The sequence below is a fragment of the Schistosoma mansoni genome, assembly GCF_000237925.1.
Source record: "Schistosoma mansoni, WGS project CABG00000000 data, supercontig 0138, strain Puerto Rico, whole genome shotgun sequence".
NCBI lineage: Eukaryota > Metazoa > Platyhelminthes > Trematoda > Strigeidida > Schistosomatidae > Schistosoma > Schistosoma mansoni.
In genome coordinates this window covers 118,168-144,813 of record NW_017386041.1, presented here as the reverse complement: position 1 = coordinate 144,813, position 26,646 = coordinate 118,168, and the positions used below count along the sequence as shown (strand labels likewise).

The 26,646-nt window shown below is 36.3% G+C and overlaps 1 protein-coding gene and 1 non-coding gene across 3 annotated transcripts in view; both read right to left on the bottom strand.

The window, feature by feature from the left end:
* Smp_164450.1 (hypothetical protein) overlaps window positions 1–26,646 on the bottom strand; it is a gene marked incomplete at its 3' end in the record, with an annotated part of 81,634 nt that overhangs the window by 28,760 nt on the left and 26,228 nt on the right. For both annotated transcript variants that reach the window (XM_018788487.1, XM_018788498.1), the window contains 5 exon segments: window positions 18,404–18,537; window positions 19,894–19,966; window positions 21,895–21,955; window positions 23,986–24,038; window positions 24,945–25,004. In XM_018788487.1, the coding sequence (XP_018646522.1) occupies window positions 18,404–18,537; window positions 19,894–19,966; window positions 21,895–21,955; window positions 23,986–24,038; window positions 24,945–25,004 (381 nt within the window).
* Window positions 803–875, bottom strand: Smp_tRNA_00695_Pseudo_TTG.1.1. The gene has a single exon. It is a non-coding gene (tRNA).

Genomic DNA, 26,646 nt, shown 5'->3' with positions numbered 1-26,646 from the left:
TATCGAGGTGAACAAAACAAGCTGTGAACCACATGTAGAGAAATTCAAACACTTCATTTCCACCCGAAGTTTATGCTGATGATGTCGTTCAGAAGAATGATGAAAGCTCCACGACCAAACCATCCAGCTCAGAGAATAAAACTCCATCATAGTCATTGTTTTGACAAGAAGGATTGAATTTCTCAAGAACATGAATTAGATAATCTATCTACTGAAATCATATCTAATGCTCCTCTTTGTAAAGTAACTATTTCATCAGATAATTTCTAGCTGTAATGATTAGAGTAGTTGCAATCTAATTCTCAGTGATATAGAATTTCCAGAGCCTGATTAATTAATGTAAACTTGTATAAAACAATCATTTACAACCGTCAAATCTAATTTTTCCCACACACCGGTTAAATCATTTGGTCAGTACACAAATGTTCCAGCATTATTTCAAAGAATCATCTATTCAACTAACGAATGAAACACTTTAAAATCTATCGTGTATGCTACTTATTTTTGTCAATATAAGTAGTATGTAACATTAATCAAAAGTTGAATGACTGGCAGTAGAAGGCTAAGAAGATCAACTTAAATAAATTAGAAATGGAAATAAAAAGAAATTTTTGAATTGGAAGAATCATAAAGAATGTGAAGAACAAATGATGAATTTAATGTATGGTTTTCATATTTTACCAAAATATACTGTAATTTTAGGTAAAGATGGATAGTTGCTAGCAGTGGAATTCAGGACAAGGCGCGTTTCGTCCTATTTGGGACTCATCAGCTGGATGTGCCTGCATCTCAGAGTTGATGTTCACTCTGCGATGGACTCGAACCCAGTACCTTTCACTTCAAACGCCATCGCGTTATCCATTCAGCTACTGAGTGCTAATGGCCACTTGCTTGTGCAATGGGGTGAAGGACGAAACGCGCGTCAAACTGGATTCCACTGCTAGCCACTACCCATCTTTGCTTACAACGCTTGTGAAATAAGGCTATATCGAGGCAATACGCACTGTATGCACATATGCCAATTAGAGACTGAGAAGATTCAAACAAGTAATACTAAGTGAATTCATACTGTAATTTTGTATTAAAATAATAAATTGGTTATCAACACCCGAATCTCGTTTACTACAATATTCCATATTAAAAGGTTAAATTTGTAGCTCACTTAAATGAAAACACATTCATATATTTAACAGTTGAGTTCATGAGTTAATTAAAGCTAGACCACAATGAAAAATCTGGAAGCACTGGACGGCTGTTTCGTCCCATTGTGGGACTCCTTAGCAGTGCGCACCTACGATCCCGCCCCGCGAGGTTCGAACCAAGGACCTACCAGTCTCGCACCAGAGAACCTAGCCGATAGCAAGTGAGCTGGCCGGTATCCGATGGTGATAATGTCTAACTTTTTTTATGACGTAATATTCAATTTCTAGTTTTTTTTAATAATACCAGTTGTTACCAAGTGTCTTTCTTTTTTTATGAGAGAAAAATAAAACTAATAGTGAATTTTCGTGTTGACATTTGAAATTGTTTTTTTCTTTCAAAAAAAATTGATTCTAAGCTATTTTATATTGAACAGAATAGGGATTTGTGGAGATGGTAGTATTATTATCATAATTGAGTTCATAAATTAATCTAAGCTAGACCACTATTAAAACCTTGGAAACATTGGATGTCCATTTTGTTCTAGTTAATAACATCTCAGCAGCGAGCATTCACAATCCCATATACGGGACTCGAACCTAGGGCATTCTGTCTCGCACATGAACTCAACCTATAAATCACTCAACTGGCCGGCGTTTGATGGTATTGTGGCGTGGTCTACTTATATCTATATAAGTAGTATATGGTGCTGATCAGACATAGAATGTATTTTGGCAGAAGATCGATAAGAAAAGAACAGGAATGAAGCGCACTCGGTACGAAAATGCATGAACAATAATAATCAGAGAAGCAAGGACTGATATTTGAAGAAGGAACAGTTAAGATTGAGACAATTGATTGTTATTTTGCAAATTAACTGTCAACTGTATGGTTATCAGAATATAGTGAGATAGTCTGTAATTGGTGCTTAGATATATTCGATTGTCCCTATTCGTGTTCTTGTTCACTACAGTATTAATGTCTAAATTTAATCGATCCATCATCTCTAATTATTGAAATAAATTTCAATTCTCAGTAGAGATTCCTTTGTCAGCATTAATGGGGTTTCATTTCAACATACCAAAGAAAGAGAATAATTACATTGAAAGTAAATTAAATTGTCAACCTAATTTTTGTTGGACAGATCCAGAAAATTCCTCAAAAAAACCTCAGAGGCGCTTTGAAAACATTAGGAAACATTTCATTGAATCAGCATTGAATAGAAGTTTCTGAGAAACATCTAGAAAGTGAATGGTCACGTGTTACATTTCTGATTGGATGATTGTCTATACTGCTACTGTGTTTAGTAGCGTTCCAAAACTTTCTCAAAAGATCAAGGCCACCTGAAGTGCTATAAATACCTTCGATTTTCTGCATATAAACGAACCTTGGAGTAAAGTATTCTTTCCATATTTCGCGTCTTGTCTCTCGAGTTCCAGTTGTCGTGTCTCTTTAGCCTTGGAATATTAGAGGAGCTTAGGAAACAGATTCAAGTGTTCAGTCAGAAGATTTGTCAACTCTATAAAATCAATATCAGTCATAGTGTTCTTCAATAGGTGTGTGTTTAAAATATTGTATAATACCTAAGCTCACTAATAATGTTCAATTAAATATATTACTTATTTAATATTTCAAGATAAATAAACCAAGGGAATATTCTATGAAAGTGCATATCTCATTATCTAATGAGGGAAGAGTATATATAACTCGGTGGATCAGATGCAGATGTGAGGGCGAGGATCGGCAAAGCAAGAGCAGCATATTTACAACTGAAAGACATCTGGAACTCAAAACAATTGTCAACCAACAACAAGATCAGAAATTTGAATACAAATGTCAAGACAGTTCTACTGTAAGGAGCGGAAACTTGGAGAACTACGAAAGCCATTATCCAGAAGATACAGGTGTTTATTAACAGTTGTCTACGCAAGATACTTCGGATCAGATGGCCAGACATTATCAGCAACATTCTACTACGGAAGAGAACAAACCAGATTCCAGTGGAGGAAGAAATCAGGAAGAAGCTCTGAAAGTGGATAGGACACACATTGAGGAAGTCACCCAATTGCGTCACAAGACAAGCCCTCACATGGAATCCTGAAGGTCAAAGGAGAAGAGGAAGATCAAAGAACACATTACGCTGAGAAATGGAGACAGACATGAGAAGAATGAACAAAAAATGGATAGAACTAGAAAAGGAGGCCTAGGAGAAAGCTGGTCGGCGGCCTATGCTCCATTGAGAGTAACAGGCGTAAGTAAAGTAAAGTAAAAAGAGTATATATAATCTTACCAATCATTTATACAGTCATCTATAAACAATCATTTGGGTAATCTGGTTAGCGTATTTTTTTAGCCAGCTGGTTATCTACGGGATGGGGTCGCTAACTACATGCTCAACCCTCCTCCTTTCCCAGGGCTTGGGACCGGCAGTAGCCCCCTCTGGAGCTACAGGCGGAGTAATCTAGTCATCGACTAATTCTAACAACTACAGATCAATAAAAACAAGTCTTAAAAAAAACATAGTATATGTAAATATCCCAAAGTTGTTGTAGAATATGATAGTTTATAAAGTATTTCGGAAGAAATAGTGGGAGCATTAATAATGAAACTCAATCTGATTTAGAATTTACATAGTTTTTCAGAATCAGGTAAACGAAAATCACGTATTAATGGGATGGGTACTTTGTTGTGAATGAAATATCAAGTGACCTAGTATAAATCACAAAAACAAAATAACATCACTACTAATAACTATCATAACAAAAACGATTGAATTGAATGACAATTATCATTTCGTCAAGACTGAGATGAATCGACAACACCACTCTTATCTAGTTATTGAAAATGTTTATGAAAGGATGCAGAACTCATTCTAACATGTAGGTAACAAAGAAATACATTGATATGGTTTCTGAATTCCGTTACACAAACTCCAGAGAGTCAATGAGTACGTATTTTACACAAATTATCGAACTAAACAAAATGATATTTACTTAATATTGTTTGTTTGAATCTTCCCATTGATGTTTTTAGGACTGCAATTGGTCAGTCTATAATTGGTATATGTGCATACTGTGTGTATTGCCTCGATATAGCCTAAATTCACAAGCCTTGTAAGCAAAGATGGATAGTGGCTAACAGTGGAATCCAGGACGTGCGTTCCGTCCTATTTAGGACTCGTCAGCTGGATGTACATGCATCTCAGAGTTGATTTTTACTCGGTGACTCAAACCCAGTACCTTTCGCTTCAAATGCCATCGCGTTATCCACTCGGTCACTGAGTCCTGATAACCACTTGCTTGTGCAATGGGGTGAAGTTTAAATTCACTTAGTATTGCTTGTTTGAATCTTCACATCGATTTGTTAGGACTGCAACTGGTCAGTCTCTAATTGGCATATGTGCATACCGTGCGTATTGCCTCGATATAGCCTTATTTCACAAGCAATTTAACCAAAGATAGATAGTGACTAGCAGTGGATAACACAATGGCATTTGAAGCGAAAGGTACTGGGTTCTAGTATCAAAGTGAACATCAACTCTAAGATGCCGGTATATCCAACTGACAAGTCCCAAATATGACGAAGTGACGCGCGTCCTGGATTCCATTGCTAGCCACTATCCATCTTTGCTTACATTTGATATATTGTTGACATAGAATGAACCAAGAAAATATTTTAATTGTTTTCATGATTAGAATATCTGTTAGTGACAACTTTACGTATATAGAAAACATAATTATGTTCTTTGATGGATAAAAATTGAATGTTGAATATATTTTTACTATAGTCAATATCATATCTGGATTGTTAAATTAACTTTGGGATAGTCATTAACCGCTAGGGAGTTTCATTTGTCTGTAATTGACCTTAATGGAATACCTAATTCATGCATACCTTATTTACATTGATCAATATATATTGAGTCAGTTCCAATCAGTCTAATCGTTTCATAAAAGTAAAGTAGAATTTTCTGATCATCTCTAAGTTTCTTCTAAAGTGATCCTTTGTGTTATATCCCATGGAGATTTATGAATGGTAACTTTGAGAACCATTTATAGACCAATATGATATGTATATTTCCTATTGTATGGTTGCTAAGTAACTTAACTACTCATACTCATGTCCCTCTTATTATAAGCTTTATTTTGACCTGTAGACTATTATTATACCATTTGCCGGTCCTGAGTTATCCCCGGTCTATTAATTACGGTTCCCCCCCTATTCACAGCCACATTTGGCTGAATCTTGTACAAATATTGCTTTCTTATTTATGGCACGATGTGCTCAGTCTGTTTGGTATATAAACCCAGTATGTTTGACAATAATGATTCATATTGTAGAGGCTGTTACTGGTGTTCTGGACTTAACTGGCTGGGCCAGACAGAAAGTAGGAGTGATAAATACACAAGACTGTTCATACGGCTTTTTGTGTATCATTGCTCTGATCGATTAAAATCACTCCTCTCTGATTGGCAGGGTTCAGCACATTCATATATCAAATAGGGCACGCACTCACACACTCACACGTGTTATAACACTTTACTACTAAAGTTTTTCAACTTATTTAATTTTATGAAATCTAAATTCATTATTCAAGATTTCATACCATTTGTATGTATAGTCTTTCTTATTGAATAGTATAATTCACATTCTTTTGTCCAATATCAAAGACAACAGAACTCCATTTACTTACTAATGACTTCTGTATTATTGTGATAAATAAAACTGATGTAGATAAAATATAGATTGATAACAATATGGCTTAAAATTATGACATCTTTTTTATCATTATTTAGGTAATTTGGAAAATAAATATGAACTACATAAGTACGAATTCATGTGTTTCAACATACAAACAACAACCATATAGACACATATATATAAGGAGATTTCGAAATAATGGCTTCGTATGGTCGAGAGTGGGGTGAGTTATCTCTATATCTCGAAATGCTCTCACATGATTACGCGTATATAGTCACTACCAGGGAAGTACTACTCACTGCCTTCTTTCAGCATCGCTGTTGTTTACCGAATTCTGAGGAAGGAAAGCAAATGTCTGTCTCTTTAATCGGGTTTGTGGATATGGAGGATTCACATAGGGGAGTTGGAAAACCCTCATTCTAAACCAATGGTGTACATGGGCATTAGGATTCTAAGGAAATAAATGGCGTATGAACCTATTGTTGGTCATCGGTTACCATGGTAATGTGTCTCCTCACAATGCTCCACTGTCTTGTGGATCAAACCTTTATGTCTCAGGCTTCAGGTGTGGCCCCCTAAGGAAACCATTTACTTCGGTTTAAGCTCACGGGAAGTATTACAGCCCACATACAAATCAATTGACTTGTGTGGTGTATATGTATTCGGTGCCCTTTTGTACCAATATTTAAGTATTCAAAAAAAGAAATAAATAATCAACTTATGCACAAGTAATAATTTTATGAAAACATTTCTTTCAAAATGACTATTATTTTCCAAATTTTTTTGTTATTATCAGAAGGGGTTTTGTGGGGATATCAGTAATTTCATAGTTGAAATCATGAGTCCATTGAAGCTAGACCACTACGGAAAACCTGGAAGCACTGGATGACCGTTTCGTGCTAGCATGAGACTCCTCAGAAGTGTGCATCCACGATCGTTTAAGTGCTCTGGCGTGAGACTGGTAGGTCCTAGGTTCGAATCTCACGAATGCTGGATTGTGGATGCGCACTACCACTGAGGAGTTTCACACTAAGACGAAACGGTCATCCAGTACTTCCAGGTTTTCCATGTTAGTTTAGCTTCAATTGACTCATACTTTCAACTATGAAAATTTATTATTATCATCAAAACTCTTCTTATAAATAATAACAATTATCAACATTAAATGTTTCTTACCTTTATGTGACTGCACCTTTAACGTGAATACTCTTTTTAATTCATATTCAATATGATGCCTTCAATTCTTGTATTTATCATCATCCTTGGTAATAATTATAATTTTTTTTTTAAATTAAATATATGAATATAAAAAATTCCCAAGAAAAAAAAGAGGAAAAAGGAACTTCCTCAACTTTTCTTTGTGTTTAAAAACGTATTCAACTGAAAAGATTAATTTTTATTTTCCCCGAAATTAACCAATGAAATTTCGAGAAAATATTTAACCAATCAACATTTAACAATTTATGCGTAGGTGGAGATAATCGTTACACATAATGGATGAATAAAAAAAAAATGTGATTATTAGAAGAAGGGGGTTACGTGGAGATTTTAATAATTTTATAGTTGAATTCATTAGTCAGTTCAAGCTAAACCACTATGGAATACCTATAAGCACTAGACGACTGTTTCGTCCTCGTGTGGGACTCATTAGCATTGAGCAACCACGATCGAGCTTCGCAAGATTCAAACCCAGGACCTATCGATCTCTCCCTTCGAGAGGTATTTCTTAAAGTTCTAATGAGAAATAGTGACCAGTGGAGTTCAACCAGGTCTGTTATGAGATAGTAACTCACTGAACACAATAGTGGACAGTGGCGCGATTCCGTGGATTTGTTGAAGTTCTACGTTAACACCTTTGAATGCCGACCAGCTCAGTGGTCTGAAGATTAAGTGTTCTCTCGTGAGACCGACGGTCGTGAGTTCGAATCCCACGGGAGGGGTCGTGGAGACACACTACTGAGCAGTCCCACAATAGGACGAAACAGCGGTCTAATGCTTCCAGGGTTTCCATTGTGGTCAAGCTTCAATCGACTCATGAACTGAACTATTAAATTATCGAACAATAAAATAGAAATCAACTTATGTTTCTATTTAAAAAAAGGTATGGAAATAAACTATTAAAGTTTTTTTTTAAAAAAAACAATATGATGTATAATACTGAACATTGAAAAGTCAATATGAATGATCAAAAATGCCTGAATTCTGTCTATATTTCATAGTGAAATAGTCAAATCATTGGCGACTGTACATACTAACATAAGTTCGTTGATAAGTCATTATTATTATTATTGGTCGACAGGTAAATAAAATCATTTAATGAGATGCATATATACATACAATAGACATTCATATGTCTCAAATAGCTTTATGAAACTAATTCAATTAAAGATGATGACAGTCGATTCTTAGTTATTGTGTTTCTTCTGAGTTGGATGGCTTATTTGTGTGAAGATTTCATTGTTGTTCTGAATAATAATATCAGTAATGACTTCATATAGAAATGATCCTGAGATGATACAGGTGGATCACTTTTGTGAAATTTCATTCTCTGAGCTGAATAGTTTTGTTAACTTGAAGTTTGTGTTGATGTTGTTCAGAAGAACAATGAAAGGTTCAAGAACGAACCGTCCAGCTCAGCCAACGAAACTTCATCAAACAGACATGATCTATCTAATGATTCCACAAGTGCTAAAACATTCCATTCTCAGGAACTTGTTTGTATCTGGTTATCCTTATTCATCTCTCCATTACTATTGTCTGTCCCGATAAGTTTATATTTGTCCATTCATTGCACTGACCGTTTGTTGAGTAGACTGATAAATTGTGATTATAACCATACTTAGGTCAATTATAGCTTGATCTGAATCCTATACTTATAGAATTTTCTAACTTTCTTTTGGTTTCCATGATCCAGGATTTTAACAATGGTGAATTATGGGATTTTACTGAGAGTCTGTTAGCGATTGCATAGACGAGGAAAGTTTCTACTCTGTCTAGCATAATATTTGTTATAGGTTGTCACAATTGATTGATCACTGGGTGGTGATCAATGTCATGCGTTTCAAGTCCTTCTTAGTGCTGATCAAATGCTATCGAGCAAGTTGCAATGTGACCATTAGTCTAGGTGGCTCGAAACTGTGTGCACTATGTTCAGATAAAATGGTAGTTGGAGATGGTCAACAGGAAACCCTGGACCCGGGTTTCGTGCTACTTCGCACTCGTCATCAAGGTGTACCTGTAATCTTGAGGGAACTGGTGCTCCCTGATGGATTTGATCCCGTGTCACTCAGCTTCACAGTCAGAGACGTTCCCACTGAGCTATTCGGGCCGCAACCGATCTCCTGTAGGACTGAGATGTAATCACGATTGATTGATCACTGGGTGGTGATCAATGTCATGCATGTCAAGTCCTTCTTATGGGTTATGCCGCTTACTATGTAAATTCATCTTCTTTTGCCTCTCAATAGTAGTTGTATACAACAAACTTTTTGCTCTGTCTGATTATTAATATTGTAATGTAATATTTCATATGTGTGGCTAAACTTCATGTATACCTATAGCTTTTAGCATTTGCATAACAACTTCTACGATCATATATGATGTAAATCATCTCGTTGGAGTTCATTTGAACTGTTTGTAAATCAGTAAAAATATATTTTGACGGCTGTTTGTTACTGGTGAGCAGTTTAGATATAGTGTCTTTGGTGAATTTTGTTCCTGTCGAGGTAAATAGGGCTTCGACATTAAAGAAAGTCACTATTCCATAGATGATTCGTTGCATATATTTGATCTTGGCTAAAAGCTGCTTTAAAGAATTGACAGGATAACCACATGTTTCAGCTACATTCTTCAGTATCCTATAGAATTCTTTGGAAAAATTTTAAGTTCGAGCTCCAGGTAATGACGTAATCAGTCTTATAAATGTATGTTCACTATGGAACTTTAACTTCGTCTGGATCCTCTCTGGGGTTACTGCCGGTTCCGAGCACGGATAAAGGGGGAGGGTTGGGTATAAGGTTAGCTACCCCATCCCGTAGAAAGCTAACTCGCTAAAAAAATGCTAACCAGCAAAAAAGTAGTTATGGAACTTTGATCTACCGTAGAATCTACGGATTACAGATTTAGTGGTTCTCATTGTTGATTAGCTCCATTTTGTGATTCTGTTTTTACAACGTCTCTGATATTTGGGTTATATCTTTCCAAAGAACATCCCCGATACACAATAGTCATCTTCACCTTTTTTCTCACGATGTAGATGCCTAACCAGTATCTCTATATTCCTATCATAAGGTGGTTGAAGAGATTGTTGAAATGAAATTTCGACGTCGCTGGCTGATTTTATTTAGAAAGCCATCGAAAATCAGGAAATACTAGATATCCAATTCGACCTATTGTATGCTTCTTCATCAGTGCGAGTTCATGATCCCAACATAGATCGAATCCTGGACCTTCAGGCATTGTAATGAACGCTTAAAACTCAAATCACTTAGTTAGTAACCAATGGTTTACACTTAGCGATACTGTGCTATTACTGTCTTTTGCCATTGGTGACATTAATCATAAACCACACAACTAATATTCAATTTACATGAAGCTTCGATAGAGTAATGATTTTCACATATTTATAGATTTTTTATTTATTTATCTATTTATTTAAACACACACATATTGGTACAAAGGGGAACCAGATATATGTGCGCCACACAAATCTCATTTGATTTGTGTGAAAGCTGTGATACTGCCCGAGTGTCCAGACCGAAGCACGTGGTTTTCTTAAGGGGCCACACCCGTAGCCTTTGACCTAAAGGTCTAACCTACAAGGAAGTGGAGCATCGTGTGGAGATGCAGTCTCATGGTAGCCGGTGACCAACAATGGGTTTATACGCCATTTGTTCCCTCAGGATCCTAGAGCCCATGTTTACCATTGGTTTGGAATGAGGGTTTTCCAACTTCCCTAGATAGACTTTCCGTGTCCACCGAACCGGTTAAAGCAGCGGACATTCGCTTTTCGTCCACTCAATTTGGTAAACAACAGTAATGCCACGAGAATGCAGTGAGTAGGACTTCCTTGGCAGAGGTTGTATACGCATGGCTATGGGAGAGCATTTGAAGAGGGAGAGCGAACTCTCTCCACTCTCGGCCATACCAGTATATTGTTTGTACTTTTTTAATATAAACGGATACTTTCAATAACATCACTATCCGAACAAGGATTTCAGTGATACAACGATGCACTCATACATAGGTATGCATTCGTTCAAATTCACACTTGAAAGGTATTATGTCTACTAGAAATGTGCAGATCAGTTAATAACTATATCAATTTTCTACTGCTATTTTGGGTAGCTAATAGTGTAATGAACGAAGACATGAGTGAAGACAACCGAGTGTATTTGAACACAAAATTACAGAACATCTTAGTAAAATCTGAGAATCATACAATAAATACTTCATTTGCAAAGTGTCTCAAACTTGACCGTTTCTTTTGCAAATAACAGTCAATCGTCTCAGACTTCATTGTTCTTTCGTTTCCATATCAATCATTTTCTGTTCTCGTTCTCTTTTCTTTGATGTTCTTAACCTTCTGCCGATAGGCATTTCACTTTTGATTAATGATATATATTACTTATATCTATCGACATCAGTAGCACACACCACAATATTAAAGTAATCAACCTTATTTAGTGTAAGAAAATGGCATACAACAAAATTGATTCTAGTTTATAAAACTGAAAGCTATTGATGATGAATGGGTAAATGGCTCAGATAATTGAACAGTTGAAAGTCTTCTTGGTATAAATAACTTTCGACTTAGATTATAAAACTACTCAATAGTTACCAAATTAAGTAATCAATAAAATGAAACTAGACCACCAAGAAAAACCTGCAAGAACGGGACGGCCGTTTCGTCCTATTGTGGGACTCCTCAGCAGTGCGCACACACGATCCCACCTCGCCAGATTCGAACCCAGGACCCATTAGTCTCGCGCGCGAGCGCCTAACCTCTAGACCACTGAGCTGGGATCCAACGGTGTTAATGTCTAACTTCAACCAATCCACGACTCCTGATCTCAACTACTGAAATTACTATAATATCCACAAAAACCCCTTCTGATATTAAATAAAAAGAATTTTAAGAAATTCCGATAATTCTTAAATTCATTTGATGTTGTTTACTTGTTTCTTCCCATTATTATTTAGGTATGCCATTGATCAGTCTCTTGTTGTCATGTGTGCATCCTGCGTGTATTGTCTTAATTCACAAGCATTATAAGCAAAGATGGATAGTGGCTAGCAGTGGAATCCAGGACACGCGTTTCTTCCTATTCGGGACTTGTCAGCTGGATGTACCTGCATCTCAGAGTTGATGTGTCACTCTGGGATTCGAACTACTATCTATCTTTGCTTACAATGCTTGTGAATTTAGGCTATATCGAGGCAATATGCACAGTATGCACATATGCTAATTACAGACTGACCAATTGCAGTCCTAAATTTCAATGGGAAGATACAAGTAAGCAATACCAAGTGAATTTAAACTTCATCCCATTGCACAAGCAAATGGCTATCAGGACTCAGTAGCTAAGTGGATAACTCAATGGCGCCTAAAGCGAACGATACTGGGTTTGAGTCTCAAAGTGAACATCAACTCTGAGATGTAGATACATTCAACTGACGTGTCTCAAATAGAACGAAACACGCATCTTAGATTCCACTACTAGTTACTATCCATCTTCCCTTATAAAATTTGAATAATTGATTGAAATTCAAACAAAATCAATAAAATTAGTCTAATTCAATATTGATGAATCATTCATAGTGATAAAGAATATTAGTTCATATTTGATTTATGATTATTGAATATTGATTTTTTTTCTATCGTAATAATAAGTCTGGAAAAAAAAAATTTTTTTTTTTGGTTTTAGCCCTAAATTAAAAAACTAAAAAAAAATTAGGAGAAAAACGACTGACTTGACAGAATATTTTTTTTCTCTTAGATACAAAACAGAATGTATACAATGAAGTAATTGATTGGAAAAAAAGTAATTTTTTCTGGTTATACAATTTTAAGGATGAATATGAGTAATCTATGAAACAAGATAAATTAGATATTAATCATTTTCCAACTCCCCTGGGTAGAAATTCCGTGTCCATCAACTCGGTTAAAGCGTCGGACAATCGCTTTACGTGCGCTCAACTTCGTAAGCAATAGTGATGCTGCAAAAAGGCAGTGAGTAGGAATTCCGTGGCGAAGGCTATATACGCGTGGTCATGTGAGAGCATTTCGAGAGAGAGGGCGAGCCCTCTCCAGTCTCAGCCGTACCAGAAAATTTGCCTAATAAAATAGTAGAAAACTTTAGCAGACAAGATTTTGTCCTTGGCATGACAAAAGGGGATTAATAATCATGTGGTATGGGTTACTTATATCCACATAAGTAGTATATAACGATGTACAGGTATATAATATATTTCAGCAGAAGATCGATAAGGAAAGAACGGAAACGAAACGCGATTAGTATGAAAATGCATAAACACTGAAATCTGAGATAATAGACTGATATTTTCAAAAAAAACAGTCAATTTTGAGACGATGAATTGCTATTTTGCAAATCAACTATTCACTATAAGATTCTGTAATTTTGTGACCAAATACATTCGATTCTTTCCACTAATGTTCATGTTTACTACAATAACATTTTGTAAATATGATAAGAAGTTGGATTGAAAGTAAGGCAAAAAACAAACACGGGTCATTCTGACAGAAACTTCATTCTATGGTCTGATACTCAAAATAACATACAGACTTATTCTTACATTCGAATAAGTTGAACTATCACAATTGATTGATCACTGGGTGGTGATCAATGTCATGCGTTTCAAGTCCTTCTTAGTGCTGATCAAATGCTATCGAGCAAGTTGTAATGTGACCATTAGTCTAGGTGGCTCGAAACTGTGTGCACTATGTTCAGATAAAATGGTAGTTGGAGATGGTCAACAGGAAACCCTGGACCTGGGTTTCGTGCTACTTGGCACTCGTCATCAAGGTGTACCTGTAATCTTGAGGGAACTGGTGCTCCCTGATGGATTTGATCCCGCGTCACTCAGCTTCACAGTCAGAGACGTTCCCACTGAGCTATTCGGGCCGCAACCGATCTCCTGTAGGACTGAGATGTAATCACAATTGATTGATCACTGGGTGGTGATCAATTTCATGCGTGTCAGGTCTTTTTTAGTGCAGATGGGGCGAAATCGATCAGGTTGCAATGTGGCCCTCAAGATTACAGGTAAACCTTACTGACGAGTGCCAAGTAGCAGGAAAAAAAGGTCCAGGGTTTCCTGTTGACCACCTTATCTCAAAGTAGAACTATGCTAGACTCGTAAGATTTTAAAATGATAGAAATGTTTAGTAGTTCAGGTTGGTGGTTGAGTTTCGGTTAAAAAAAATTAGAAACTTTCTATAGAAAAACCCGGCTATAAGTTTACTAATTGTCAATAGGGGATAAAAATAAGTATCGTCAGCCTAAAAAAAATGAATAATACTGAGTCTAATAACGCTACTACACTTGAAAGGTCGATTGAGATGTAATTATTAAACCGGTTCGGTGAATGTCTGCGAACATGACGGGAACTTTGAGACACATTCTCTGGGAACACAGAACATGTGTTCAACACCCATTTATTTTAAAATTCAGTTATGAATTTGTTAATAAGAACGTCAAATTCACACATATTATTACATTATTTTTCAAGGCTAGATCAGGCTAACCTGTGGCTTGCCCCCAAATGCCCCGGTACGACCGAGAGTGAGGAGAGTCAGCTCTCCCCCTCCAAATGCTCTCACATGGCCACGCCTATATAGCCTCTGCCAAGGAAGTCCTACTCACTGCATTCTCGTGGCATTACTGTTGTTTACCAAATTGAGAGGACGAAAAGTGAATGTCCGCTGCTTTAACCGGGTTGGTGGACACGGAAAGTTCACCTAGGGAAGTTGGAAAACCCTCATTCCAAACCAATGGTGCACATAGGCTCCAGTATCCTGAGGGAACAAATGGTGTATGAATCAATCGTTGATCACCGGCTACCATGGGACTGTATCTCCTCACAATGCTCCACTGTCTTGTGGATCAGACCTTTAGGTTAAAGGCTCTGAGTGTGGCCCCTAAGAAAACCACCTGCTTCAGTTTAGACATCTGGGAAGTATCACAGCCTTTACACAAATCAAATGGGATTTGTGTGGTGTATATATATCTGGTACCCCTTTTGTACCAATATTCCTCTCGAAATTTACTGTTATACCTTCACAAACCCGCCACTAAATTTGCATTATAAATATCTTAAACGTGTACCTATTGAGATTAATTATTTATGGCATATTATGCTTTGATATTTCATGGATATAATAACATGAATTTAAATATCTGAATGACATATAGAAATGTTAGATACTTATCTGATCTTTCTAGTATTCTAATTAAGTTAGAATATCATTTGGACTATCAACTCTATTGATATATACAGTATACAATTGAATATTTTACATTAATTTGACTAATATACTGGTTATAAACTGTTAATTGATTCATCATATTGTGGTGTGGGTTACTTATATCCTTATAAGTAGTATATGGTGTAGGTCAGACATTGAATGTATTTTGGCAGAAGATCGAAAAGGAAAGAACAGGAACGAAGCACAATGATGAAATCAGAGAAGATGGACTGATATTTACAGAAGTAACAGTCAATATTGAGACAATTGATTGTTATTTTGCAAATTAACTGTCAACTGTATGGTTATCAGATTTGAATGAGACAGTCTGTAATTTGTACTGAAATACATTCGATTGTCCCCACCCGTGTTCTTGTTTACTACAATATTGGATTACTTAAATAAAACTTTATAGATAAGTAAGGATTTGTGTACTAAGACATTGAGTTACACCGCGACACAAGTGGTCATTGACAAAGTTGAAACATTCTGAAAAATCAGGTGTCCCATCGAAACAACATTATATATTAGATAAATATTACACTCTATCTCACTACGTTCAAAGTAGAACTTCAACACATGTGTTCAATATGAATTTCAGAATATGGACGAAGTCATATAAATCACTCGTCGACTGATCAGTTCCATATTCCTTCACACAATATCATAAACACAGACAAACTCTGATGTTATTAGGGTTCCCATCAAAAATCATCCATCCAATAAACAACACAATGTGAGTGAACATGAAATAGAAACTTCAAAGCAGATCAATGAGACGTGTAGCCCACTTCTAAATGGTCTTGATAAGCAGATATGAGTGACATGGACCTCAGATATTCTTTGTGTTGATCTCATTGTGAATGATCCAGAACAAACGGACAACTCCTATGAAATCTCTTCGAATACAACACTAACAGAAAACGAATTTCCTAATGGCTATTCTCCTAAAACTGACTTGTGTTAAAAAACCACCATTTTCACTGTTCTATATCTCTTCAATAATATCCATTGACCAGAAATTTCCCTGTTTACTGTAAACTCCACTTACTCATTCTTTCCTGTGTTCAATTTCGAATGGAGTGGGAGGAGACAGTGAAACCGAATTGAATGAGTCGGAATCTAGTGTCTTCTATATTTCAACTTGTAGAGCTATTTGCATAACTGATATGTAATAATACCAGCAAGCATCTAGTTGATTAGACTGTCTCCACCGCTAAGGTTGACAATGAGGATTCCGTATAATCTATCCCGAATCATTAACGCATAAACAGTACATTACTACTTAATTTCGGGTTTGATAAGTCCCGAAAAATGATACCCTATTATTTATAAAATGGAGTGATTCCATATTGTCACTGACCAATATTATCTATTACTAATAAACTATATAAAAGAGCACTGTACCCTTGTGTTTCATAGTTGAGGAATCAATTTCTCCAGACCCAATATTGTACTTTAATAAATCAATAACAACAACAACCAATTTCTGATGAGTAGAATCTGTATGAATTTTCATACTATTGTATCCGAACTCGTGTGCGGAACCGTGGATGAGCACTGCTGAGAAGTTCCATACTAGGACGAAACGGTTCCCAAGTGCTTTCAAGTTTTCAATAATACTGTAACATTGATCGGTTCACGATCTCACTGAAACTATTGTTATGCCTAGAATTAAGCCTAATGAGGCCAGTGAATTAATTCACACCAAAACAGGCGTTAATGAGAAGTCAATTGTATTAGGAGTCATTTATTTTCAACAATACTGAAGTAAATAAGTACAGGGTAAACATCTTCAAAAAACAAAAACGAACAGAATTTGCAAAATACAATGTATAACACTGGAATTTCTCATAATGTCATTACTATTTTCACTAACCCATTCAAAAAAGAGTAAGTGAACGTCAGACAAAGCATTTGTACTTTGTGTAGGATAAAGAGGTTTTTTGATTTCATTTTTCTAATAAAAAAAGACAGAAAATGATTAGAATGAGAAATTTTTAAAAGACTAAATTTACACATTTTTGGTAAAGAAACAAAACGCCCCCAAATGCCCTGGTATGACTGAGAGTGGGGAGAGTACGCTCTCCCTCTCCAAATGCTCTCACATGGCCAGACCTATATAGCCTCTGTCACGGAAGTCCTACTCATTGCCTTCTCGTGGCATTACTGTTGTTTACCAAATTGAGAGGACGAAAAGTGAATGTCCGCTGCTTTAACCGGGTTGGTGGACACGGAAAGTTCACCTAGGGAAGTTGGAAAACCCTCATTCCAAACCAATGGTGCAAATATGCTCCAGTATCCTGAGGGAACAAATGGTGTATGAATCAATCTTTGGTCACTGGCTATCATGGGACTGCATCTCCTCACGATGCTCTACTGCCTTGTGGGTCAAACCTTTAGGTCGAAGGCTCCGGGTGTGGCCCTCAAGAAAACCACCTGCTTCAGTTTGGGCACCTGGGCAGTATCACAGCTTTCACACAAATCAAATGAGATTTGTGTGGCGCATATGTATTCGGCGCCCCTTTGTACCAATATTTATATGTTCAAATAAATAAAGAAAGAAAGAAACAAAACGCTTTGATTTAAAACAAAAGCTGTTCAAAGACATGGTAGCTATAACATTAATTCAATTTTCTCTCTACCTACTTACAGTCATAAAGGGAAACAATTTGAATACTGTCAATAGCTTAACATCTCTGGAAGGATGAGTGACAGCATTTAAAACGGGAAATCCGGCAGAGTATCAGGTAGTTCGAGATTGCATTTAAAACTTTTGTAAGATTTGATAACAGATATAAACTTGAAATAACGCGATGTTCATGTTATAAATAATCCGAACCTCGTACAAGAGAGTATATAATAATAATATAAAGTCCAACAATCTGACCAACAACATTGAGCATAAAACACTAGAAACACCAGGAGATAAACTCACCGACCTACCTACCTACCTAACTACCAACAGTTCTTTGATGTATACTTGGAATTTAACAAGTGGGATTTTCGACGGAATAAAACTTTCATGACACAATTAAAAACAGTAAATATCAGTTGCAAACGTGAAGAACTTACTTAATTTCAACCACTTTGGCACACTGCATGAATTAGAAGCAGGTCTATCAATGCGTCTTAAGTTTTTCTGAGCGTCAATATCCATTTGAGACGAACTGTCTTGAGTTAAGTTGTGGGATGGTAAATTTGTCATCCTATTTACATAAAAATGAACCAGAGATATTGAGAGTGTAATTTAATAGTTTATACACTGAATCTATCTATACTCAACAACTGAGCAGAAATTCTTAAGCTCTCCATACTCATATGCTTAATGGAAGAATGTAGTTTACTGTTAGAATAGTATAATCAATCCACATGATGCGAGTATTATTGAAATCCTCAACTATGCTCCGACGGATTGCAGCCTGGATCCATCAAAAAAGATCATTTCTGCTATTAACAAAATGATCTCAATAAAGCGCGTTAGACAGATTATGAAGCTAGCAAGGGATTTGCATGTGCAGGTCAGTAGTCAACACACATATAGAGAGGGTTGTTCGGATACCAAATCGAGACTAGATGAATATATATTAAACGACATGAAAACGTTTCTGAACCTATATTCAGATTGATGAGTCTTGTTGCAGACACGCTTGAACTTTCCTCCTAGGTAGTCTCAATATCCGTAAATACTTCTAATCGTCAACTAAAACATGAAACAGAAAGCGCTAACTGTGAATAAATGCTTAATTCCAAGATTAGTTTATGTATAGAAAGATGAGGTTATTTATAATTATACACAATCTTGGGCTTTTGGAGATTTCTGAAACTATAATAAATATGGTAGGCAGCATATGTAAATATTCAATCAAAACCATTTGTTACTACCTCTAAAAGAAAGAAAATGATTTTCAACATTTGAAATCTTATAGTAGTATCCACAAGGCAGTGGAACATCGTGAGGAGATATAGTCCCATGGTAGCCGGTGACCAACGATTGATTCATACACCATTTGTTCCCTCAGGATACTGAAGCCCATGTGCACCATTAGTTTAGAATTAGGGTTTTCCTACTCCCCTAGGTGGACTCGCCGTATCCACTAACTCGGTTGAAGTGCCGGACATTCGCTTTTCGTCCACTCACTTTCGTAAACAACACACCTGTTGTGAGAAAGCAGTGAGTAGGACTTCCCTGTCAGAGGCTATATAGGCGTGGCCATGTGAGAGCATTTGGAGAGGGAGAGCGGACTCTCCCCACTCTCGGCCGTACCAGGGCATTTGGGGGCATAATTAATGAGACTTCAAACAGGATCAATCAATCACTAAACAATTTACATCGTTGGTCACCGGCTACCATGAAACTGCATCTCCTTACGATGCTCCACTGTCTTGTGGAGTAGATCTTTAAGTCAAAGGCTCCGGTTGTGGTCCCCTAAGAAAACCACCTGCTTCAGTTTGGGCACCCGGACAGTACCATAGCCCTCACACAAATCAAATGAGATTTGTGTGGCGCGCCTTTGTACCAATAGTTATGTGTTTAAATAAATCAAATTAGACAAACAACATACCAATAAGAAACAATTGACTGAGCTTTAATACTATTTTCTTCATTGGCTTTTTCTAATACATCTGATCTTAGAACTAGAAAATGAAACCAAAAGAGAATATTACTGTTTAATCATTTGACTTTATTGAATGGGAATAAGGCGACCCTATCGATGATGCAATCACCAAAACTGAATAAAATGTAACTGATGTAAACTAGTAGTTAGTGAATGACAACACAATATATAGTGTTATAAGATTAAGAATGAGGAGAGTGAAATTATCGACGATGGTCACACAACCTTACCATTTTACAACGATCACACGATCATAATAGAATGAACACCCGCTACCTAAGGCAACTTGGAAACCAAAGAAATGGCAGTTTACAAACATTCGATTTGATTTCCTTATGACCTACTAAACAATTAACATGTTGGAAACATGAAGAAATCCATGTTTAAGAAAGTGACCAAGAAGCAGAGGAAATCCTCAACTACTGGCTACTTGTCGTATGTTCATTGTTGAATTTCTACTGAAGACCATCAAGTCAGACTTTAAGATGAACTTCTTGATTTCCAGAAGGTCATCACTGGTGGAGTTCAACAATATTGAGAGAGCAACAGTGACATTGGATGATAATCAAGCTACATTATAAATTTACTGAAATTAGAAATTCGAATCACTGAGTTTTGACTTCATAACCTCAAGTTAACGCTTTCGCTTCGAAATACGAAGGTTTGACTCCCAGTATAGTTGTGTGGACTACCGAGAAGTCGTCAAAGTTTAGTCGAAGTGCTTCTTTATACCATCTAGATAGGCAAACAAATGTCAGATCTGGTATTAATGTATATTATCAAACCATAAATAGATTTCTTTAATTCATTTGGATAGTGACTAGCGGTGGAATCTATGACACTCGTTTTGTCCTATTTAGGACTAATAAGTTGAATGTACCTACATTCAAAATAATGTTTATGACGACAACTGGATCCAGTACCTTCAGCTTCAAGCACTAAAGTGTTATTCACTGAGCTACTTAGTCCATATAGACACTAACTTATTCGAGTGTGTAGGTATTAGCAAGGATTTGGAATTTTCTGTTGTTCTTATCAGTTTTTGTTAATATATCTGTATCCTAAGCAGATTGTCTCCATATAATCATCGAATGACAAGTTCTAGTAAAGTTAAATTGTGATTAGTAATAAAATCCACAACATATATTTCGTCTTCTTTGGGATTAATCAGTAAGGTGTACCAGTATCTAAATGTTGAAGTTCACACTAAGTCCCAAATAGAGCGAAACGTATATCTTCGATTTTACTATTAACCACATTTTAACTCTACTAAACCTGTATTCGTTTATATACACACATGTACACTGTTAATGACTGCCTAGGACTATTTATTAAATAGGCCAAATAAAATTTGTTGACAGGTAGTAAGTTAAAAAAAAGCAAACGATATTAGACATTGTAAGCAAAGATGGATAGTGGCTAGCAGTGGAATCCAGGACAAGGCGCGTTTCGTCCTATTTGGGACTCGTCAGCTGGATATGCCTGCATCTCAGAATTGATGTTCACTCTGGGACTCGAACCCAGTACCTTTCGCTTCAAACGCCATCGCGTTATTCACTCGATCACTGAATCCTGATAGCCATTTGCTTGTGCAATGGGGTGAAGTGAACATCAACTCTGAGATGCAGGTACATCCAGCTGACGAGTCCCAAATAAGACGAAACGCGCGTCTTGGATTCCAGTGCTAGCCACTATCCATATTTGCTTACGAAGATTATAGAGTTCTATAACTTACATAAAAATAATAATATTGATAAATGTGGTTTTTTAGTGGAAAACAAAAAACTGTCAACCAAGAAAAATAATCGTTGAATAAAAACCACTTCGTTCGTTTATATACACATACGTACACTGTTAATGACTGCCTAGGACTATTTATTAAATAGGCCAAATAAAAATTTGTTGACAGGTCTTAAGTTAAAAGAGTAAATGATTTATACTACTTACCATTTTCAGCTGGTATATCAGTAGGATGATAAAACACTTTGGATAAAGGTACTAAATCAGCCTAGGAAATAATAAATGAGATACATGAAAATAAATAAAAAATACATAAGAATAAATTACAAAACTAAGTTTTATTATCATTTTATTTGAACACATAAATATTGGTATGAGGAGGCATCAGATATATATGCACCACACAAAAAATTGTCATTTCATTTAAATGTGTGAGGGCTATAGTACTGCCCGGGTGCCCAGATCCGAAGCAGGTGGTTTTCTTAGGAGGCTACACCCGGAGCCTTTGACATAAATGTCTGACCCACAAGACAGTGAAGCATCGTAAGGAGATGGAGTCACACCGTAGCCGGTGACCAACGGTTGATTAATACATCATTTGTTCCTTTGGGATCCTGATGCCTATGTACACCGTTGGTTTAGAATCAGGGTTTTCCAACTTCCCTAGGTAGACCTTCTGTGTCTACCAACCCGGTTAAAGCGACGGACATTCACTTTTCGTCCACTCAATTTCGTAAATAACAGTAACGCCACGAGAAGGCAGTGAGTAGGACTATCTGGTAGAGGCGGTATACGCGGGGCCGTGTGAGAGCATTTCCACAGAGAAGGCGGGCCCTCTCCACTCTCGGCCGTACTGGGGCATTTGGGGGCCAAAACTAAGTTATTTTATAGAAAATACAATTCATTAGTTAAGTCAATTCAAATAGACTCTTTATGTGTAACACAAACTTGGTGGTATATCTAACATTTCAAGATGAAATAACTAATTAGATCTTAGTAAATCTCCTTTTTTGTTTATCAACTAATAAACAGAGAAAGAGAGAGAGAGAACTACTTTAGATCATGCTACAAGGAATTCAATATACTCTGTGTAGACGATTGAATTCAATTACTCAGAACTCTTCGTAGATACAGATCACGTAGGTTTGTGTCATGGAATCTAAACATTGATAAGAAATTCTGGCGAGACTAAACTATACTGACGACCTTTGAACGAATCTTAAATGACCTTGAGAAATATTAGCCAACCAGAAGACAGTCAGTATACAGTATAAATATATTATACAAAACTCAAAAATTAAAGGGGATACTGTTTTTTTACATGACTCAAAAACTTCTCAAGGTCAGATATGGGTTCAGAAGTTCTAAAATCATAGTGCATACGGTACAGGAACACATCCATATGGCTCCATAGTAGTCGACCTCTGAAACCATGATAAGGTCTCGAAAATTCTTTTAACCTCGAACATATAGCTTCAATGTTGTTGGTATATTGGTATGGTTTACGGTTTAGGGTTAGCGTTTAGGGTTAAGGGTGAGACTATAATTCATAGACGACCTTTGAGCGACGCTAGAGTGACCCTGAGAGTGTCAACATAATAACTAAGACCAAATGAAGGTTAAAAACCAGTGTGAAGAATTCAAATTATGATTTACAGTTCATGGTTAAGGCTAGGAATTATAGTTAGGGTTTTCATCACGAATTGACATCAGCTATAATACCAAAACTCTATTTATTCAAATGGATAATTGAATTTAGCGCCAAAATCTTATGATCACTTCTCTTGTAGACGCTGAATTATCACGTCTTCCCTAAAATCCGCTGTAAACCGATCGTACGTAAACATCAAATACCGAACTTAGCGCCGTGACCTTGAAAACCCGCGAAAGCTTCTGATTGGCTCGTCAGTATAGTTTAGCCTCGCCGTTTGTCTGTCTGGTATGTAAACAGAGTATGCTTGAAATAAATGATTCACATAGCAGAAGCTGTAATCGGTGTTCTGGACACAATTGAAAGGGCTAGGCGGACAAGAGACCAATAAGGACGCTAGACTACTCATACCAGTTGAACGTCATTGATTTGGCACAGTATTGAGATTAGAAAAGTCGTATTTCGATTGATGGATAAATCACGTGATAAAAAGACGGACATAAAATCATAATGAATTGGAATACGGTCTCTATTTTTTATAAAGTCATTACCGTACCATAAGTATTCCTTAAAATATCTTTTTTTGAAAAAACCACCCCTTTGAACAAATAAAAAAATGTAAAACAGAAGAAAATTTTCACACTCACTTCAATTAATGTGATATTTTTATCGGACAGAAACAATTTAGGCGGAGTAGTATCTGTCAAAAGGCAATGGATAACAATGAATGATCAATTATATATGTGAAATGGAACACTATTCAATCGATATTAGATAGAAAAACAAAACAGAACATACTGATTGTGTATAGACTATGGATACCAGGTATTAGGTACCTAGAACTTATTAAATGATGAGAATTATTGGAATACTTAGTACTTAATTTTTTTACACGTTATTTATCAACAGTGACTAATTCTGTAAACTAGTTATATCAGAAGGGGTTTTTGTGGAGATTTTAGTAATTTTATAGAGTTGAGATCATGACCAGGGAAAAACCTGGAAGCACTGGACGGCCGTTTTGTTCTATTGTGGGACTCCTCAGCAGTGCGCATCCACTATCTAGCCTCGCGAGATTAGCACCCAGGACCTACCAGTTGTGAGATAGGAACTCTCTGAAGACAATTGGTGAACGGTTGCTCAACTTCGTGGATCGGTTGAAGTTAGACATTAACACCGTTGGATGCCGGCTCAGTGGTCTATCGGTTAAGGGCTCTGGCTCGAGACTGGTAGGTCCTGGGTTCGAATCTCGCGAGTGCGGGATCGTGGATGCGCACTGCTGAGGTGTCGCACAATAGGGCGAAACGGCCGTCCAGTGCTTCCAGGTTTTCGATGGTGGTCTAGCTTCAATTGACTCACGCTTTCAACTATGAAAATACTGAAATCTCCACAAAACCCCTTCTGATAATTAATATCAGAATTTAGTTAGTCTGTAATTTGTGCTTAAATACATTCAATTGTCCCAACTAATGTTCTTGTTCACTACAACAATACAACAACTCACCTTCAAAACAATCTATACTATAGTTATGTTTAAATGATTTAAAAGTACAAAAGTCATTAGTAATAACCGAAACATAAAAGGATTATGTAACCAACAACTTACATAGTTTAAAGTCATAAGTAGAATTTTGTAGATCATGAATAAATTTATATAATGCCGACACTATAAAAAATAAGTATAGAATAAAATGATTATTACAATAGACTAACTAATCTACAATAGAATGGTTAGTGATGAAATCAAACTGTTTAAACAACAATTAAACAGTAAAGATACAAGGTATGAAACTATAGATCGATAATAGTCAGAACCATTTTATCATTCTTACACTTTTTATATAATGAAGAACTAAATGTCTACTTGGTGTATCAATATCTTACTTGGATACAGATAAAAAATAACCGACCGACATTATAGAGTTTGGGGGGATTAAGTTCTACTTTGAAGTCATGTTCACTGTGATTAAACAAGTTGAGACTGAAAAGAGATATTCATAGATAACACTTTATGATTACTGTTCGTTGTCTACAGTGTATTGAATGGTATCCTGTTTCCAGTGAGAACTAAGGTTCTTAGATTTGATTCTTTGTAACGTTGCATGCACTAATGAAAAGCCTTAAATTGATACGAATAAACCAGTTACTGCTATACTATGAATTTAATTGTTCTCCAAACCTTTCTGGTAAGAAAACGGAATTTCAAATAGATGACGTCATAAATTATTTAGGGAGATAGTAAAATAAAGACTATTCTTAAATGAATATACCTTTTTGTCATATCTAGAGCTTTGGTTCTTACTATGCCACGTACTACTAGACTACTTGAACAATCGAACCCGCAACGTCACAAGAGAGAAAAGAGAAGACTAGTAAGTAGGAACTTTTATTTCCCAAAACAGTGTCAAAATATAGTACAGAAATCTTATGTATTTATAGTTTTTGGCTCAGAGTAAATCATTTCAGGCAACCAATAAGCACATGGGGGGTCATTCGTATCCATCCAACGGGGAAGCTACACGTCGATATTCTAGAATATTCCCCTAGCAGTGATTGGATGGAATGTCTTCGGCTCTTTCTGGCCTTCTTGAGGCTTCCTAGAGTTTACCAACGAGCCATCCTTACACTTTTGTTTGTTACTTATCAACCACATGATAATCCATATTTAAGTGAGTATTGTTAAAGTTTGGAGTGGGTAGAGAGATGGTTAGAAAGCTGAAGACCCTGTGAACCTTTATTAAATAAATTAGTTGATGTTTGTTGAATATAGATGGTTTCTACTTGTAAGACATTGTGTAGTATCGGAGTAAATTAAAATAAGGCTAATGGGATGCTGCGACTTGGGTCAGCACACATCTGTGACGCTAAGCTCTATGCTGATGATAATTTACTGACTGATATCAGTTGATCAAATCAGATATCTAAAGTTCTAAGCCTTTTATATAGTATATCCATCGTCATTCAATTTCTCTAATCGTTAATCATAATCCCTTGAACTCACGATACAATACTTGAGACTGGACAAAACGTTTTGTCAAGAAATGTCAAGTAACAGTTGATACGTCAAATTCAACAAATCAGCGGATTTAAACGCAGAGAGGCATGTTTTCCTGAGAAATTTCGTATATTTAGTTCGTTTACTAACTTGAAGAGAACAAAAAACAAAGATTTGAGTAAACAGGTATAGTGAGTTTGTTATTCAGCATAAACCTCCATTCTTACTCTTCATCAAATATTCGAGAGCAGTTTTCAATGAGTTACAATCAGATATCGTCATTTTGTGTAGCGTTGAGGTTAGGTGTAAAAAT